The sequence below is a fragment of the Macaca thibetana genome, chromosome 19 (assembly GCF_024542745.1).
Source record: "Macaca thibetana thibetana isolate TM-01 chromosome 19, ASM2454274v1, whole genome shotgun sequence".
Classification (NCBI taxonomy): domain Eukaryota; kingdom Metazoa; phylum Chordata; class Mammalia; order Primates; family Cercopithecidae; genus Macaca; species Macaca thibetana.
In genome coordinates, this window is record NC_065596.1 from 19,959,867 (window position 1) to 19,976,502 (window position 16,636).

A 16,636-nucleotide genomic window follows, 5' to 3' on the forward strand; every position below is an offset into this window, starting at 1 on the left:
CATAGGGTGGACTGGCTGGGAGGGGAGATGCTCACCTGCCTTGCAGGTCCTGATCATTCGCGGCAGCCCCTTGCTGCAGTAGGAGACGGCACAGGTCTGTGTGACACATCTGAGCTGCTATAATGAGGGGTGTTGCACCTGACTGGTAGGGAGGAGGAGGGATGCGATGGCATGAGAAACTGACCCCCGGGAGGTGCAGAAGCCTATATAACCGCCCTTGAGTTTTCACCTTGAACTTTCTCAGGCTTTCAAAGGGTGCCTGAGATACTGCCACTTGGTGGCAGCATACCTCAAGCATAACATCTTCCCCAAAGAGATCCCAGAAGCTTACCCGATCTTGGGGGTTTAGATGTGCCTTAAAGGAGCAGAGCACCTCTGAACAGGAGAGACAGCCACCAGCCACTGCAAAAGAGAAAAGGTTGTCTGGTGTGGTAGCTCAACCCTGTAATCCCAGCACCTTGGGAGGCCGAGGCAGGAGGATCACTTGAGCCCAGGAGTTCGAGACCAACCTGGGCCAACATAGCAAGATCCTGTCTCTAAAAAAAAAAAAAAAAAAAAAAAAGCAAAAATTATCTGGGTGTGGTGGCATGTGTCTGTGGAACCAGCTACTCGGGAGGCTGAAGCAGGAGGACTGCTTGAGCTCAGGAGTTCAAGGCTGCAGTGAGCCATGATGGCGCCACTGCACACCAGCCTGGGTGACAGAGTGAGACCTTGTCTCAAAAACCAAGAAAAGAAAGGAAGAAAAACAAAAGGGGGAAGAGTAGGGGTAGAGTGAGACTTCAACCTTTTCTGGGGACTTTCTGCCTGGGTGTGACCCTGCCCCTTTATTTCATGAGAAATTCCCACGTACCCTGGGAGATTTGTAACAAAGGCAAATTTTGCATTTTACAGATGCAGAAAGCGAGGCCCAACCAGGCCTGGGGTCACCCAGTGGGGTCACAGGAAGAGTCAGATCTAGGATCTAGGTCTGCCAACTGCTAGTCCCAAGCACTGTGGTTCCCTCTACTTTCTGTAGAGACGGGGTCTCACTGTGTTGCCTAGGCTGGTCTCGAACTCCTGGGCTCAAGCAATCCTCCTGCCTCGGCCTCCTGAGGGGCTGGGATTACAGGCATGAGACCCACACTACAGGCATGTGCAACCATGACTGGCTAATTTTTACTTTATTTTGTTTTTTTAGAGACAGGGTCTTGCTATGTTGCCCAGGCTTTTCTTGAAGTCCTGGGCTCAAGCAATCTGCTCGCCTTGGCCTCCTGAGTGGCCGGGAGTGTGGGCATGCACCACCACTCCTGGCTAATTTTCTTTTGGATTTTTTATTTTATTATTATTATTATTATTTTTGAGACGGAGTCTTGCTCTGTCACCCAGGCTGGAGTGCAGTGGCCGGATCTCAGCTCACTGCAAGCTCCGCCTCCCAGGTTCACGCCATTCTCCTGCCTCAGCCTCCCGAGTAGCTGGGACTACAGGCGCCCGCCACCTCGCCCGGCTAGTTTTTTGTATTTTTTAGTAGAGACGGGGTTTCACTGTGTTAGCCAGGATGGTCTCGATCTCCTGACCTCGTGATCCGCCCGTCTCGGCCTCCCAAAGTGCTGGGATTACAGGCTTGAGCCACCGCGCCCGGCCTTGGATTTTTTTTATGGAAATGGAATGTCACTATATTGCCCAGGCTGGTCTCAAACTCCCAGGCTCAAGCAATCCTCCTGCCTCTGGCTCCCAAAGGGCTGGGATTATAGGGTGGAGCCACCACGCCCGGCCCCGCTTCTGTATTTATTTATTTTATTTTATTTTATTTTTATTTTTATTTTTTGAGACAGAGTCTCCCTCTGCACCCACACTGGAGTGCAGGGGTATGATCTTGGATGACTGCAACCTCCGCCTCCTGGGTTCCAACGATTCTCCTGCCTCAGCCTCCCGAGTAGCTGGGATTATAGACATGAGCCATCACACTTGGCTAATTTTTATATTTTTAGTAGAGATGGGGTTTTGCCATGTTGTCCAGGCTGGTCTCAAACTCCTGGGCTCAAGCAATCCTCCCACCTCTGCCTCCCATAGCGCTGGGATTACAGGCCTGCACCACTGTGCCTGGCCTATTTATATTTTAAGAGATCCCTCCTACTGCCATTTGCGCAGGACCAGAGTGGAGACAGGGAGGCTCCCCAGGAGGCTGTGCAGCTGAGACAAGAACACAGTCTCTGGAATCCCTGGGTGTGAATTCCAGCAGGTTGACATACAGTCTATGCACAAAAATCCATTTTTTAGTCAATAAACTCTATTTGGGTACCTGCTGTGTGTCTGAGGGAGTATGAGGTTTTGATTGCTGCAAACCTTATCTAAAACATGTAGAACAGTGCCTGACACACAGTAGGTACTCAATAACTGTTTTCTGTTGTTGTGTGTTTTTTTTGAGATGGAGTCTTGCTCTGTTGCCCAGGCTACGCAGTGGTGCGATCTCGGCTCACTGCAACCTCCGCCTCCCAGGTTCAAGCGCTTCTCCTGCCTCAGCCTCCCGAGTAGCTGGGACTACAGGCGCCTGCCACCACACCCAGCTAATTTTTTGTATTTTTAGTAGAGACGGGGTTTCACCAGGTTAGCCAGGATGGTCTCGATCCGCCCGCCTCGGGCCCCCAAAGTGCTGGGATTACAGGCGTGAGCCACCGCGCCTGGCCTTAATTTTTTATTATTAGTAGAGACAGGGTTTCACCATGTTGGCCAGGCTATTCTCGAACTCCTGACCTCCAGTAATCTGCCTGCCTGGGCCTTCCAAAGTGCTAGGTAACTGTTGAATGACAAAAACCAACGGGCTCCTGTATTGTGACCAGAGGCATTGCTGCCACTAGGTGGCAGCATACTCCAACTGCAGGGAATTCTCACTCAGGGACTAAAATCCCAAAAGCCCAATTTTATTCTGAGTTTCCAAAAGAACAGATGTTTCGTGAGTCGGCAGCGAAAGCCACGCCTGAATTTCATGGGCACAGCGGACAGATCGGGGGCTGTGGGTTCTGGTGCACATCCGTGGGCCCCTTTCCCTCCCTCTGGGAAGGAGATTGGATTTGGTGATTATGAGGGTGCCAGCTGCCTGAAGTTATGGTTTTCCTGATATCTCCTAGGAGCTCCTCAAAGGAAATTAAACCCTAGGGACCTCTCCTCATCCTCACAAAGACCAGGAGTACAATCGGCTGCTCCTTGAGGTCAGATGACCTGGATTCCCTACGACTTACCTGCAGACAAGTTAAGCCTCATCTGTGCAATGGGCTAAAAGCCTGCAGTTCAAAGGGTAACTGGGATTTATGATGGGCTCCAGTGCCTGGCATACAGTAGGTAATAAAAAAGGAGGAGAAGGGCTGGCATGGTGGCTCACGCCTGTAACCCCAGCACTTTGGCAGGCCGAGGCGGGCAGATCACCTGAGGTCAGGAGTTCAAGACCAGCCTGGTCAACATGGTGAAACCCTGCCTCTACTAAAAATACAAAAAAATTTTAGGCAGGTGTTGTGGCACAGGCCTGTATTCCCAGCTACTCAGGAGGCTAAGGCAGAAGAATTGCTTGAACCTGGGAGGTGGAGGTTGCAGTGAGCCGAGATTGCACCATTGAACTGCAGCCTGAGCGACAGAGGGAGATTCTATCTCAAAAAAAAAAAAAAAGGAGGCTAGGTGGGGTGACTCACGCTTGTAATTCCAGCACTTTGAGTGGCTGAGGTGGGAGGATCACTTGAGCCCAGGAGTTTGAGATCAGTCTGGGCAACATAGCAAGATCCTGTATCTACAACTAAATTTAAAATATTAGCCAGGCATGGTGGTGCGTGCCTGTGGTCCCAGTTACTTGGGAGGCTGAAGCAGAAGGATTGTTTGAACCCAGGAGGTCAAGGATGCAGTGAGCCATGATTGCACCACTGTACTTCAGCCTGGGCAACAGAGCAAGACCCTATTTCATAAAAAGAAAAGGAATGCCAGGAGTGGTGGCTCACGCCTGTAATCCCAGCACTTTGGGAGGCCAAGGCAGGTGGATCACCTGAGGTCAGGAGTTCGAGACCATCCTGGCCAACATGGTGAAACCCCGTCTTTACTAAAAATACAAAAAAATTAGGAGGCGTGGTGGCAGGTGCCTATAGTCCCAGCTGCTGGGGAGGTTGAGGCAGGAAAACTGCTTGAACCTGGGAGGTGGAGGTTACAGTGAGCTGAGATCTCGCCACTGCACTCTAGCCTGGGCAACAGAGTGAGACTCTGTCTCAAAAAAAAAAAAAAAAAGAAAGGAGGAAACAGAAAGCTTCACAGCATGTCAGATCCCTTGGGTCCTGGGTAGAATAACCCCCAAGTCTAGCACCCTCTGGGCTACGGGGTCAGGGCAGGGCTGGGCTGCACCCACCTGCATGGTGTAGGGCAGTCCACCCGCTGCTGTCCACGACGTCCACCACGCAGGAAGCCTGGGGATGGGGCGAGTCCTTTGAGGCGGAGCCATCCTTCTTGCTGCCTGATTTCTCTAGGACTGTCTTCCCCACCCTGGGCTCTGCTATACTTCAGCCCCACCTTTCCCTGGTCCCCACGTGACTCCATTTTCATGAAACTTGGTGAGAAAAGAAAATAGCTGGGAGCTGAGAAGCAGCTGGGAATTTGGGGAGTAGCTGGGAACTCTGCGAGTGTCTGGGTCTAAGAAAGGACCTAGGGCTTGGGGAGAAACAGAACTCAGGAAATACCTGGCACTGGGAGTATATGTACATATATATATATATTTTTTTATTAGATGGTGTTTCACTCGTTGCCCAGGCGGAGTGCAATGGCGTGATTTTGGCTCACTGCAACCTCCGCCTCCCGAGTTCAAGGGATTCTCCTGCCTCAGCCTCCCTAGTAGCTGGGATTATAGGCACACGCCACCACTCCCAGCTAATTTTTTGTATTTATAGTAGAGACAGGGTTTCACTATGTTGGCCAGGCTGGTCTCGAACTCCTGACCTCAGGCGATCCACCGGCCTCAGCCTCCCAAAGTGCTGGGAGTACAGGCCTGAGCCACCACGCCCGGCTTGGGAGTATATCTTAAATAAGAGAAGCATGTGGATGGTCTGAGAGTATCTGGTTATCCAGGGAGTAGCTAGGGTTCTGGAGTAAAAGGGGCCAAGGAATATCTAGGATTCATAGAGCATCTGGGGGTTCAAGGAACTGCTGGAACTCAGGAGTAGTAGGGGCCAACGGAGTAGCTGAGATAAGAAAGTAAATGACCTGCAGTAGTTGCTTCAAGCACTGTGGGTGCCCGTATTTGGCAGCCAGGTGGAGGGCATTGTAACCTGGGGAAGGAAAGAAGATTTACTGGAGCTCCAGCTATTCAAGTAGCTCCCAGCTGCTCCCCAAGCCATGTCAATGACTTGTGATGAATTTCTGTATCTAGCAAAGCCCCTGAACCCTAGTATTTCTCTCTTTTTTCCCTACAGACAGGATCTTGCTCTGTCACCCAGGCTAGAGTGCAGTGTGACCATAGCTCACTGTAGGCTTCAACACCTAGGCTCAAGCGATCCTCCTGTCTCAGCCTCCCGAGTAGCTGAGACTACAAGCAAGTGCCACCATGTCCGGCTACTGTATTTGTATTTTCTGTAGAGACGGGGGTCTTGCTATGTTGCCCAAGCTGGTCTTGAACTCCTTGGCTCATGCGATACTCCCATCTTAGCCTCCCAAAGTGCTGGGATTAACAGGCATGAGCCATTGTGCCCCACCGTCAGGTGCTTCTCAAAACCATGCTATTCCCTGTACCCAGAGACTCTCCAAGCCGTGGCTAGTCTGTATTCCAGACAATCCCACCTCAGTGACTCTCCACACCCCCCTATTCCTCAAGCCCTACTGCCTCAGCTACTCCCCATATCCCCAGATACTCTACAGGGTCAACTACACCAAAGTTTCAGCTCTGCCCTTCAAAACCCACAGTTGCCGTACATGTTCTTCCAATCCACATACCCTTGCTCTTCCACATGCCAACTCTGTCCCTGTTTGATGCTCCAAGAATCCCCAGCTACTCCATATACCCTGCCCATCATGCCTGTGGCCCTAAAGCTTCAGATTTAACTGTGTCCCCATGCTAGTTGCCTCCTGAGCCCCAACTAGTCCTTTTGGCCACACATTTTTATCTCAGTTATTCCCCCCAGGTCCCCAGGTAAGTCATACATACATACAAGTTCTCCTTGTACCCCAGCTACTCCAAGAGCTCAAGCTACTCCCACAGCTCCACCTGCTCCCACAACTCCAGCTACTTCTAGATCCCAGCTATCCCACATACCTCAGATATTCCCCAAACTCTACTTGTTATTCTCCTGCCCCAGATACTTTGCAAGCTCAGCTACTCTCACGAATCCAGTTCCTCTTCCAAACTCCAAGTAATTCCCTTCAGTCACTTCCTTGATCTCGGATACTCCCACATCCCAGATACACCTCAAAGCTTAGTTCGTCCAATAGTCCCAGTTATCTCCCAAGCCCCAGGTTCTTCCTCTGCCTCAGTCACTTTCTAGAAACTTCCCCAGGCTGGGCATGGTGGCTCACACCTATAATCTCAACACATTGGGAGGCTGAGGTGGAAGGATCACTTAGAGCCCAGGAGTTCAAGACTGGCCTGGGCAACACAAGGAGACCATATCTTTACTAAGAATAGAAAAATTAATTGGGCCCGTGGTGGTGTGCGCCTGTAGTCCTAGCTACTTGGGAGGCTGAGGTTGGAGAATCTCTTGGGCCCGGGAGGTGGAGACTGCAGTGAGCTGAGATCATGCCCATTGCACTCAAGCCTGGGTGACAAAGGGAGACTGTGTCCCTCCCCTAAAAAAAGAAAAACAAAACAAAACAACAAAACCCCAGAGACTTTGCAGCTATCCCCCAAGCCCCAGCTACTTCCCTGTGCCAGCTATTTCCTCAACCAACTGAACCAATACCTGAATCCTAGTCACTCCCCATCCACAAGCTGTCCACTCGCTTTGCTCGGTGCCAGCCACAGTCTCTGTCTTTGGACACCCCATCCTAACATGCCCCTGTGTGTCTCCCCGGGGCCAGGGGAGGGGTGCCAGAGGGAGCCTCCCCCATTTTCAGCGGGCAACATTGAGGCCTGGAATCAGGGCCTGGCTGGATGCTCAGACTGGGCACCTGGGCTGAGTTCCTCCTCCCTCCCTGGGGCCCAGCTGGCAGTACCTGCCCCATCTGTGCTCATGACATTGGCACCATGAGCTATCATCACCTCCAGACAGCTGGCTGCACCCCGCATGGCTGCCAGGTGGAACCTGGAAGTGAGAGACAAGGGTTCAGCCAGCAGGTTGCACCCCTCAGCCATCTCTCTCCCGGGTCACGGGCACTCACGCGGACTTGCCCTCGGGGTCTAGCTTCGTGGGCACCAGTCCCTTGCGGGCGATGAGGGTGGCCACCCGAGGTGCATCGTTGTTTTCCACAGCTTGTAGCAGCCTCTCGTCACTCTTGCCCCAGTCTTGACTCTGCAGGGCACACCCAGAGGTGCGTGGGGCAGGGTTGGCCCCTGCCCCCTCCCCGTGCCCCCTGACAGGGCCTCCGGGCTCTCACCACCTGCCCCTGGGCACTTGCCTGGCGCCTGCCTCTGGCTGCCGGCTTCGGGATGGGGCAGGGGCCGCAGGGCGGGCAGGAGCCAAGGTCAGAGGGGCTGAGCCGCAGCTGCAGGGGGAGGTGGTCCTGGGCGAGGGGGTCCTCAGACAGTGTTCCCCAAGCCTGCGACCCCCAGCATCTGCCCCCAGGCCCATCACCCCAGTTGTCCAACAAAAGCCCACCACCAGCATCATCCCCTGAGCAGCCCCCTGGCATCTGTTTCCAAAAGGTTGTTCCCTGGACCAGGCGCGGGGGCTCACGCCTGTCATCCCAGCACTTGGGGAGGCCAAGGTGGGAGGATTGCTTGAGCCCAGGAGTTTGAGACCAACTTGGGCAACACAGTAGGACCCCGTCTCTACAAAAAATAAAAAAAGTCAGCAGGGCGTGGTGGCTCATGCCTGTAGCTGCTTGGGAGGCTGAGGTGGGAGGATCATTTGAGCCCAGGAATTTTGAGACCAGCCTGGGCAACACAGCAAGACCCCTTGTGTGTACAACAAAAAAAGTTGTCCCACAACTCATCCGTTAGTGAAAACCACCCCTGCAACATCGCCCCCAGCAAATGGATCCATCAGTCTTTTCCAAACTACCCTCCAAAGTCCCATCTGAACCCCTAAAAGGCCCCCTAAACGTCTCTCAGGATCATTCTCTGCACTGTTTATCCACAACTGCCCTGAAATGCCACCACTGTCCCCTAAACATCCCGAGGCTTCTCCTCCCAAAACTATAGCCTGAAATGCATTACAAAATGTCTCCCCGAAATTCCTGAAGTGTTCTGTAAAACCATCCTTCCCAATGAGCCCGTCATGTCCCAAAAATATCCTCCAAAAACATCTCTCAACTGTTCTTCAAAACTGTTCTCCAAACCATTACCTCTTCGCAAAATCGGCTCTCCCAAAATAGCCTCCAAGTTGTCCCCTCAGTGACCCCATCTGTCTCCAAAATGTTTTCCCAAAACTGCACCCCCCAATGCCCTCTAAATGCTCCTAAATGTCCCCGTTTGTTTCCAAGTGTCTTCCACAACATGTCCACATGTCTCCCCAAATGTCTCTTCCATCCCCCCAAAAGCTGCCCCAACCTCTGTCCCCTCCCCCGCCCATCTTTCCCGGGTCTGGAATGAGGGGGTGGTCCAGGTCAGCCGGGGACTGGGAAGAGAGGGAAGAGGAAGTACCCGCGCCCCGCCCGCTCCCGCGCCCCCTCCCCAGGCCCTACCGCGAAGGAGGCGGCTGCGCACAGACACAGCTGCTTCATGGCGTCCGGGGCGCGGGGCGCGGGGGGCGCACGGGGTTCCAGGATGAGGCGGCGGCCGGAGGGGCTGGAGGGACCGCGGGGAGCGGCCGGAAGGCGGGGCTGGGCGCTGCCGGAGCTCCCCGCCCCGCCCGCCCGGTCCCGCCCTCCCTGGTGCCGCCCCCTCCCCCTCGCCCCCCTCGACAGCCCCCTCCCCCACGGGATGGAATGGGAAGACCCAGGAAGGGGGCTGGGCGCTGAGGGAGGGGGCGCCGCCCCGGCCCCTCCTGACCTTGTCGCCTGGAGGAGGATGAGGACGCGGCGCCGGGGGCCGGGTTCCCTCACCCGCGCAAGCGGCTGGCTGCATCTCCAGGGGACCCGCGGGCGTCCATCTCCGCCTCCTCCGAGTCCGCCAAGGGCGCGCAGGTGCCTCCGGGCCTCCGCAGCCTCGCACCGCCAAGCGGCCGGCAGGCTCTCGCCACTCACGCTTTCATTCATTTACTCACTCATTCGTTCAACCATTCGTTCATTCATTCACCGTCCCGCCCATTCATTCATTCACTCACCCATTCGTTCATTCACTTATTCGTTCGTTCATTCACTTATTCCTTTATTCACTAGTTCATTCGATCAACCACTTGTTCATTCCTTCACCCATTTGTTTATTCGCTTACTTTCATTCATTCACTCACCCATTCATTCATTCACTTATTCATTCGTTCATTCACTTGTTCATTCGTTCATTCATCCATTTGTTTATTCGCTCACCCTTTCAGTCACTCATTCATTCATTCGCTCGTTCATTCATTCACGGGCTCAGCCATTCATTCATTCACTCACTCATTCGTTCATTGGTTTATTCATTCGTTCATTCACTCAGTCATTCGTTCACCCACTCGTTCATTCCTTCACCCATTTATTTGCTCACCCTTTCATTCATTCACTGGCTCATCCATTTGTTCATTCTTTCATTCTTGTATTACCCACTCATTCATTCCCGCACCATTCCTTCCTGCATTCACTCATTCCTGCATTCATTCATTCACTCATTTGTTAATTCATTTGTTGGCTCACCCATTCATCCATTCATTTGTTCACACACCCATTCATTCATTTGTTCATTCCCGCACCATTCATTCATTCTCACATTCATTTGCTCATTCATTGGCATGCCCATTCGTTCATTCATTCACCCACTGGCTCACCCATTCATTCATTCATTCATTCATTCATCAATGGGGATCTGCAGTCCTACACACCTGAATTTGAATCCAGCACCCCGCCCCTGCCCCAGCCTTTCCTGCCTATAGGACTGGGCCAACAGACTTACCAGTTTTGGACTTCACTTTCCTCCTCTCTAAAATGGGTTTCATAATAAATAGTTCCTACGGCGGAGGGTTACTGGGAGGATTCCCAAGTACTACGCAGCACTCAGTCGACCGGTGCCTGGCATACAGTAAGCGCACAATAAAACTTTGACTCACAGAAACAGCTAGCTGGCCCTGGCGCAGCTCTGACATTCTCTAGCCATTTCCGGTCCATTTCCGCCACTCCCGGGACCCGCAGCTCCTCCAGCAGAGGAGGAGCCATGGGTTCCTCTTAGTCACTGCTGCGTACCCAATTGCCTGGCCCACGGCAGGTGCTCCGCAAATATGCATCAGATGAACACTTGGGGGAGTGCTCCTTCATGCAATAAGTATTTATTGAGCACCTACTGGATGCCACGCAGCATTCGCAGGCCTGGAGACTCTGGGAGCACAACCAAGACCCTTACAGGTAGCTGGCATTTTAGAAGGAGCCCTGGAGGTCAGGAGCGGTGGCTCACGCCTCTAATCCCAGCACTTTGGGAGGCCGAGGCGGGCGGATCACCTGAGGTCAGGAGTTCGAGATCAGCTTGACCAACATAGTGAAACCTTGTCTCTACTAAAAATGCAAAAATTAACTGGGTGTGCTGGCGGGCGCCTGTAATCCCAGCTACTCAGGATGTGAGGCAGGAGAATTGCTTGAACCCGGGAGGCAGAGGTTGCAGTAAGCCGAGATGGCGTCACTGCACTCCAGCCTGGGTGACAGAGCGAGGCTCCATTGCAAAACAAACAAATAATAACAAAAACAAACAACAACAACAAAAAACGAGGACTTCCGGAGCCAGAATTTAAGAACGACCCAGCAGACAGGCGACAGGGGCTTGAATTCAGTTTGGTTATATCATCCTTGCTGTGTGACCTTGAGCTAATCGATTTCCCTCTCTGAAATTCTCCCTCTCAATTTCTTAACAGTTAAATTAGATAGATAATGGGACAGGCACCAAGGAGGCACTGTGGGCACTTGAGGCTGGATCTTTCTCTAGGGTGGGGCTGTCCTGGGCACTGCAGGGTGCTGAGCAGCATCCCTGGCCTCCACCCACTCCACATCCGGAGCACCTCCAAGTTGTGACAACCACAGATGTCCCAACATTGGCAAGTGTCCCTCTATTAACACACTGACCACTGGCTTAGGGCTGGGTGAGCATTGAGCATTCATTCACATGTCGGTGTGGTCTGTGATTATTCTTAGACATTATTTATTTATTTATTTATTGAAAAGGAGTCTTGCTCTGTCGCCTGGGTTGGAGTGCAGTGGCATCATCTCAGCTCACTGCAACCTCTGCCTCCCAGGTTCAAGCAATTCTCCTGCCTCAGCCTCCCGAGTAGCTGGGATTACAGGCACGAGCCACCACGCCTAGCGAATTTTTGTATTTTTTTTTTTTTTTGAGATGGAGTCTCGCTCTGTCGCCCAGGCTGGAGTGCAGTGGCGCAATCTCAGCTCACTGCAAGCTCCGCCTCCCAGGTTCATGCCATTCTCCTGCCTCAGCCTCCCGAGTAGCTGGGACTACAGGCGCCCGCTGCCACGCCCGGCTAGTTGTTTGTATTTTTTAGTAGAGACGGGGTTTCACCGTGTTAGCCAGGAGAATGCTATCGATCTCCTGACCTCGTGATCTGCCCGTCTTGGCCTCCCAAAGTGCTGGGATTACAGGCTTGAGCCATCGCGCCCGGCCACGAATCTTTGTATTTTTAGTAGAGACGGGGTTTCGTCATGTGGGCCAGGCTGTCTTAAACTCTGACCTCGTGATCGGCCTGCCTTGGCCTCCCAAAGTGCTGGGATTACGGGCATGAGCTACCGCGCCTGGCCCTCTTAGAAACCTTTGGACAAGAGGAGGGAGGAGTGGGAACCAAGACAGGAAAATGGAAAGTGACAGGCATTTGAGAAGGAGGGTGTCCTTGGAACTCCTCTCTCTTTTCACCTCAGTGGGGAGGTCCTCTGAGCTTCTCCAGAGAAGAGACTGAAATGGATCTCTGAGCTCAGGGATTCAGTTTCCAATTGTCTCCTGCACTTGTCCTCCTGGATGCCATACAAGATCAGAGCAAATGGCCAGGCGCGGTCGCTCACGCCCGTCATCCCAGCACTTTGGGAGGCTGAGGCAGGCAGATCACCCGAGGTAGGGAGTTCGAGAACAGTCTGGCCAACATGGCAAAACCCCGTCTCTACTAAAAATACAAAAAACTAGCCAGGCGTGGTGGTGTATGCCTGTAATCCCAACTACTTGGGAGGCTGAGGCAGGAGAATCACTTGAACCCGGGAGGCGGAGGTTGCAGTGAGCCGAAGTTGCGCCATTGCACTCCAGCCTGGGTGACAGAGTGAGACTCCGCCTCAGAGGGGAAAAAAAAAAAAAAAAAAAAAGGCTGGGTGCAGTGGCTCAGGCTGAGAGCACGCCACTGCACTCCAGCCTGGGAGACGGAGCAAGACTCCATCTCAAAAAAAAAAAATCAGAGCAAATGCCCCTCGGAGCCCACTGAGGTATACCATGGATAATGCCATCCCTCCAGGATTCATCCAAGCCCTGGCATCACCTTGATGCCTCTCTCTTGCCCTGTATTCGGTCCACCGGCCAAGCCCATTGGCTGCACACTGGGTCCTGTTCTGCCCCTTCTCACCCCTTCCATGGTCACCACCGTAGTCTAGCCCCATCACTGCAGGTTCTGCCTCTGGGATGCATCCCTCCCAGTCTCCAGCCTCTGACCTTGTCGCCTTGTCCCTTCTCCCCCAGCAGCCAGAGGCGGCTTCCTAAACCCTGCATCAGACCTCATCTCTCTCTCCTGCACAGCAGCCTCCAGAGACCTCACTCAGCTTAAAATGCAAACTGCTCACAGCAGCCCAGATCCTGCCCACTGCCTGTTTCCGCAGAGAATGGTATTTACACGTGTGAGTCGTTGGGGGGGCGGGGGAAAGCAAAATAAGAATCATCCTTCCTGACACGTGAAAAATGATATGAAATTCACATTTCTGGCTAGGCACAGTGGCTCATGCCTACAATCCCAGCACTTTGGGAGGGCAAGGTGGGCTGATGGCCTGAGGTCAGGAGTTTGAGACCAGCCTGGTCAACATGGTGAAACCCCGTCTCTACTAACAATACAAAAATTAGCCGGGCGTGGTGATGCACGCCTGTAATCCCAGCTACTCATGAGGCTGAGGCAGGAGAATCACTTGAACGTGGGAGGCTGAGGTTGCAGTAACCCGAGAGCACTCTAGCCTGGGCGACAGAGCCAGACTCTACCTCAAAACAAAACAAAACAAAAAAACTCACATTTCAGTGTCCATAAATAAAGTTGTATTGGGGCCAAGCCCTGCCCATTCATTTATAGATGGCTGGATGCCACACGCAGGGTATGAAAAAAAAAGTGCAGATAATCAAAGGCTATTCTCAGGCTGCAATGGCAGAGCTGAGGCTGATCTACACCACGAACCAAAAATAGTTACCCTCTGGCCTTTTAAGAAAAAATTTGCCAACCCTTCTCTGAGCAGCCCCTCTTTGCCAGTCCCTGACCTCATGGAATTTCCCCTCCCTCCTTCCCTCTCTTCCTTTCTTTTTTGACGGAGTCTCACTCTGTCGCCAGGCTGGAGTGCAGTGGTGCGATCTCGGCTCACTGCAAACTCCACCTCCCAGCTTTAAGCGATTCTCGTGCCTCAGCCTCCCGAGTAGCTGGGATTACAGGCACCCGCCACCGTGCCTGGCTAATTTTTGTATTTTTAGTAGAGACGGGGTTTCATCATGTTGACCAGGCTGGTCTTGAACTCCTGACCTCAGGTGATCCGCCCGCCTCAGCCTCCCAAAGTGATGGGATTACAGGCATGTGCCACCGCGCCTGCCATCATCTCTGTTTACATTTCCCTTGGTGCAACCCATGCTGCCATAGCAGCCTCCTTCCTGTCCTTCAAACGGCTGGGTCCCACCTCTGAGCCTTGGCGTCTGCAGCTCCTTCTGCCTGGAGCATCTGCCCCACCACACACATGGCTGCTTAATTTACTGCTGTCCACACCTGGAGATGCCTCTTCCAAGAGCCCTTCTCTGACAGCCCTTTCTTAGACTATATTTTTCCTTTATTGCTTTTTTTTTTTTTTTCTGACGGAGTCTCACTGTATTGCCCAGGCTGGAGTACAGTGGAGGGATCTGGGCTCACTGCAACCCCTGCCTCCCAGATTCAAGTGATTCTCCTGCCTCAGACTCCCGAGTAGCTGGGATTACAGGTGCCCGCCACCACACCTGGCTAACTTTTGTATTTTTTAGTAGATACAGGGTTTTGCCATGTTGGCCAGGCTGGTCTCAAACTCCTGACTTTAAGTGATCCACCCACCTCGGCCTCCCAAAGTGCTGGGATTACAGGTGGGAGCCACCGCGCCGGGCCTTTTATCACCACCTACATATCTTTTTTAAAATATTGTGTTTACTCTTATATTTATTTATTTATTTATTTATTTATTTATTTTGGCACAGGTCTTGCTCTGTCACCCAGGCTGGAGTGCAGTGGTGCAATCACAGTTCACTGTAGCCTCAACCTCCTGGGCTCAAGTGGTCCTCCCACCTCAGCCTCCTGAGTAACTGGAGACCAGAGGCACACACCACCATACCCAACTAATTTTTGAATTTTTTTGAAGAGACGGGGTCTTGCTATGTTGCCTAGGCTGGTCTTGAACTCCTGGGCTCAGGTGATCCTCCCACCTTGACCTCCTAAAGTGCTGGGATTACAGGCGTGAGCCACCGTGCCCAGCTTGTTTCCTCCTGATCTCTTCCTTAGAATGTCACCTCCTTAGGGACAGCGATTATTGTCTATCTTAGTCACTGCTGTATTCCATGCAGGACCAACTACAGGTTTCGTAGGCCTCAGTGAAAAAATGAAAATACGAGGCCTGGCCAGGCGTGGTGGCTCATGCCTGTAATCCCAGCACTTTGGGAGGCTAAGGCAGGAGGATCGCTTGAGGCCATGAGTTCAAGACCAGCTTGGGCAACGTGGCGAGACCTCATCTCTGAAAAAAAAAAAATGCATACTTAAGTAAAAAATAAAAATATGAAAAGAAAAAAGACAGAAAGAGAGAGAGGACTTTCCACGAAGCATTGATGTATGGCATCTGTGAATCTCTAGAAACCCCAATCTTGCCACTTGGGAGATTTTCCTGAAACCTAAAACAAAGGCAGGAGGTCAGTGAGGTCCCAGATGGACAGCTCCAGGTAACTCCCATTTTATGGATGGAAATACTGAGGCCCACGGACAGCCTAAGGGGCATCAGAGTCAGCAATGCCAACTGTTGGGACCCTGAAGAAAGAGACGGTGGTGGCCGGGCACGGTGGCTCTCGCCTGTAATCCCAGCACTTTGGGAGGCCGAGGCGGGTGGATCACTGGAGGTCAGAAGTTTGAGACCAGCCTGGCCAACATGGTGAAGCCCCGTCTCTACTAAAAATACAAAAACAACAACAAAAAAATTAGCCGGACATGGTGGTGGGCGCCTGTAATCTCAGCTTCTTGGGAGGCTGAGGCAGGAGAATCCCTTGAACCCAGGAGGCGGAGGTTGCAGTGAGCCGAGATCATGCCATTGCACTCCAGCCTGGGCAACAGAGCAAGACTCTGTCTAATAAATAAATAAATAAATAGGCTGGGGGTGGTGGCTCACGCCTGTAATCCCAGTAACTTTGGGAGGCCGAGGTAGACAGATCATATGAGGTCAGAAATTCAAGACCAGCCTGGCCAACATGGTGAAACCCAGTCTCTACTAAAAATACAAAAATTAGCCAGGTGTGGTGGCGCGCCTGTAATCCCAGCTACTCAAGAGGCTGAGAGAGACGAATCTCTTGAACCCGGGAGGTGGAGCTTACAGTGAGACAAGATTGTGCCACTGCACTCCAGCCTAGGTGACAGAACGAGACTCCGTCTCAAAAAAATAATAATAAATAAACAAAAATAAAACAAATTAAATTAAAGTAAATACATAAATAAGAAAAAGCCGGTGTTAGAGACCAGGAAAGGCACGCAGAGAGGCCACCAGGCAGGGATAAGGAGAGGAGGAGAGGGGTAGCAGTGGCTAGAAGACACGGAACACAAGGTCCCAGGGACAGGAGGAGGCCAGGCCCCTGCAGTCACGGGTGTTTGCTTTCTTCCCTCGGGGCTGCTGAACAAAAGCTGAACTTGACTCTGGCTGCCTGCTGCGAAACTGGAGAAGGGCAGGTGGAGGGACGGATGGCCAGGTGCCCCGGGAGGGGAGGATGGAGGCCATGCAGCTCCCCACCAACAGCCAGGCCTCCCATCTGCTGCAACAGCTCCCGCAGGCTGTGGGCCGACCTCAGGCCCCTCCAGCTCCAGACACCCTCAGAGGCCCTCACACCCATCTGAGGTTTTAACACCTATCCTGTCTCCGTCCAATTTTGACTTTGTCCCGACCCCTCCCATTGCAAACATATCAAAACACACCCACGTCCCGAATGAGGCATCTCTTTTTTAGCCGCCCACGCTTCTTGAAGGATTTGATTTAAATATTAAAT

The 16,636-nt window shown here is 52.5% G+C and overlaps 3 protein-coding genes across 5 annotated transcripts in view; 1 reads left to right on the forward strand and 2 right to left on the reverse strand.

The window, feature by feature from the left end:
• SIRT6 (sirtuin 6) overlaps nucleotides 1-16,636 on the forward strand; it is a 286,565-nt gene that overhangs the window by 252,662 nt on the left and 17,267 nt on the right. The window lies entirely within an intron of this gene.
• The window catches only part of FSD1 (fibronectin type III and SPRY domain containing 1), a 293,078-nt gene that overhangs the window by 114,239 nt on the left and 162,203 nt on the right, over nucleotides 1-16,636 (reverse strand). The window lies entirely within an intron of this gene.
• Nucleotides 1-16,636, reverse strand: part of ANKRD24 (ankyrin repeat domain 24) — a 41,424-nt gene that overhangs the window by 17,437 nt on the left and 7,351 nt on the right. Inside the window, exons 1-8 of one of the 3 annotated variants that reach the window (XM_050770065.1) lie at nucleotides 9,083-11,537; nucleotides 7,549-7,635; nucleotides 7,312-7,442; nucleotides 7,147-7,235; nucleotides 5,206-5,270; nucleotides 4,358-4,415; nucleotides 332-402; nucleotides 36-142 (exon numbers count right to left, since the gene is read on the reverse strand). In XM_050770065.1, the coding sequence (XP_050626022.1) occupies nucleotides 36-142; nucleotides 332-402; nucleotides 4,358-4,415; nucleotides 5,206-5,270; nucleotides 7,147-7,235; nucleotides 7,312-7,442; nucleotides 7,549-7,635; nucleotides 9,083-9,157 (683 nt within the window). In that variant the 5' untranslated portion in view covers nucleotides 9,158-11,537. Of the gene's footprint in view, nucleotides 1-35; nucleotides 143-331; nucleotides 403-4,357; nucleotides 4,416-5,205; nucleotides 5,271-7,146; nucleotides 7,236-7,311; nucleotides 7,443-7,548; nucleotides 7,636-9,082; nucleotides 11,538-16,636 lie in introns of those variants that run through there. The other 2 variants (XM_050770066.1, XM_050770067.1) reach the window with 2 other exon arrangements.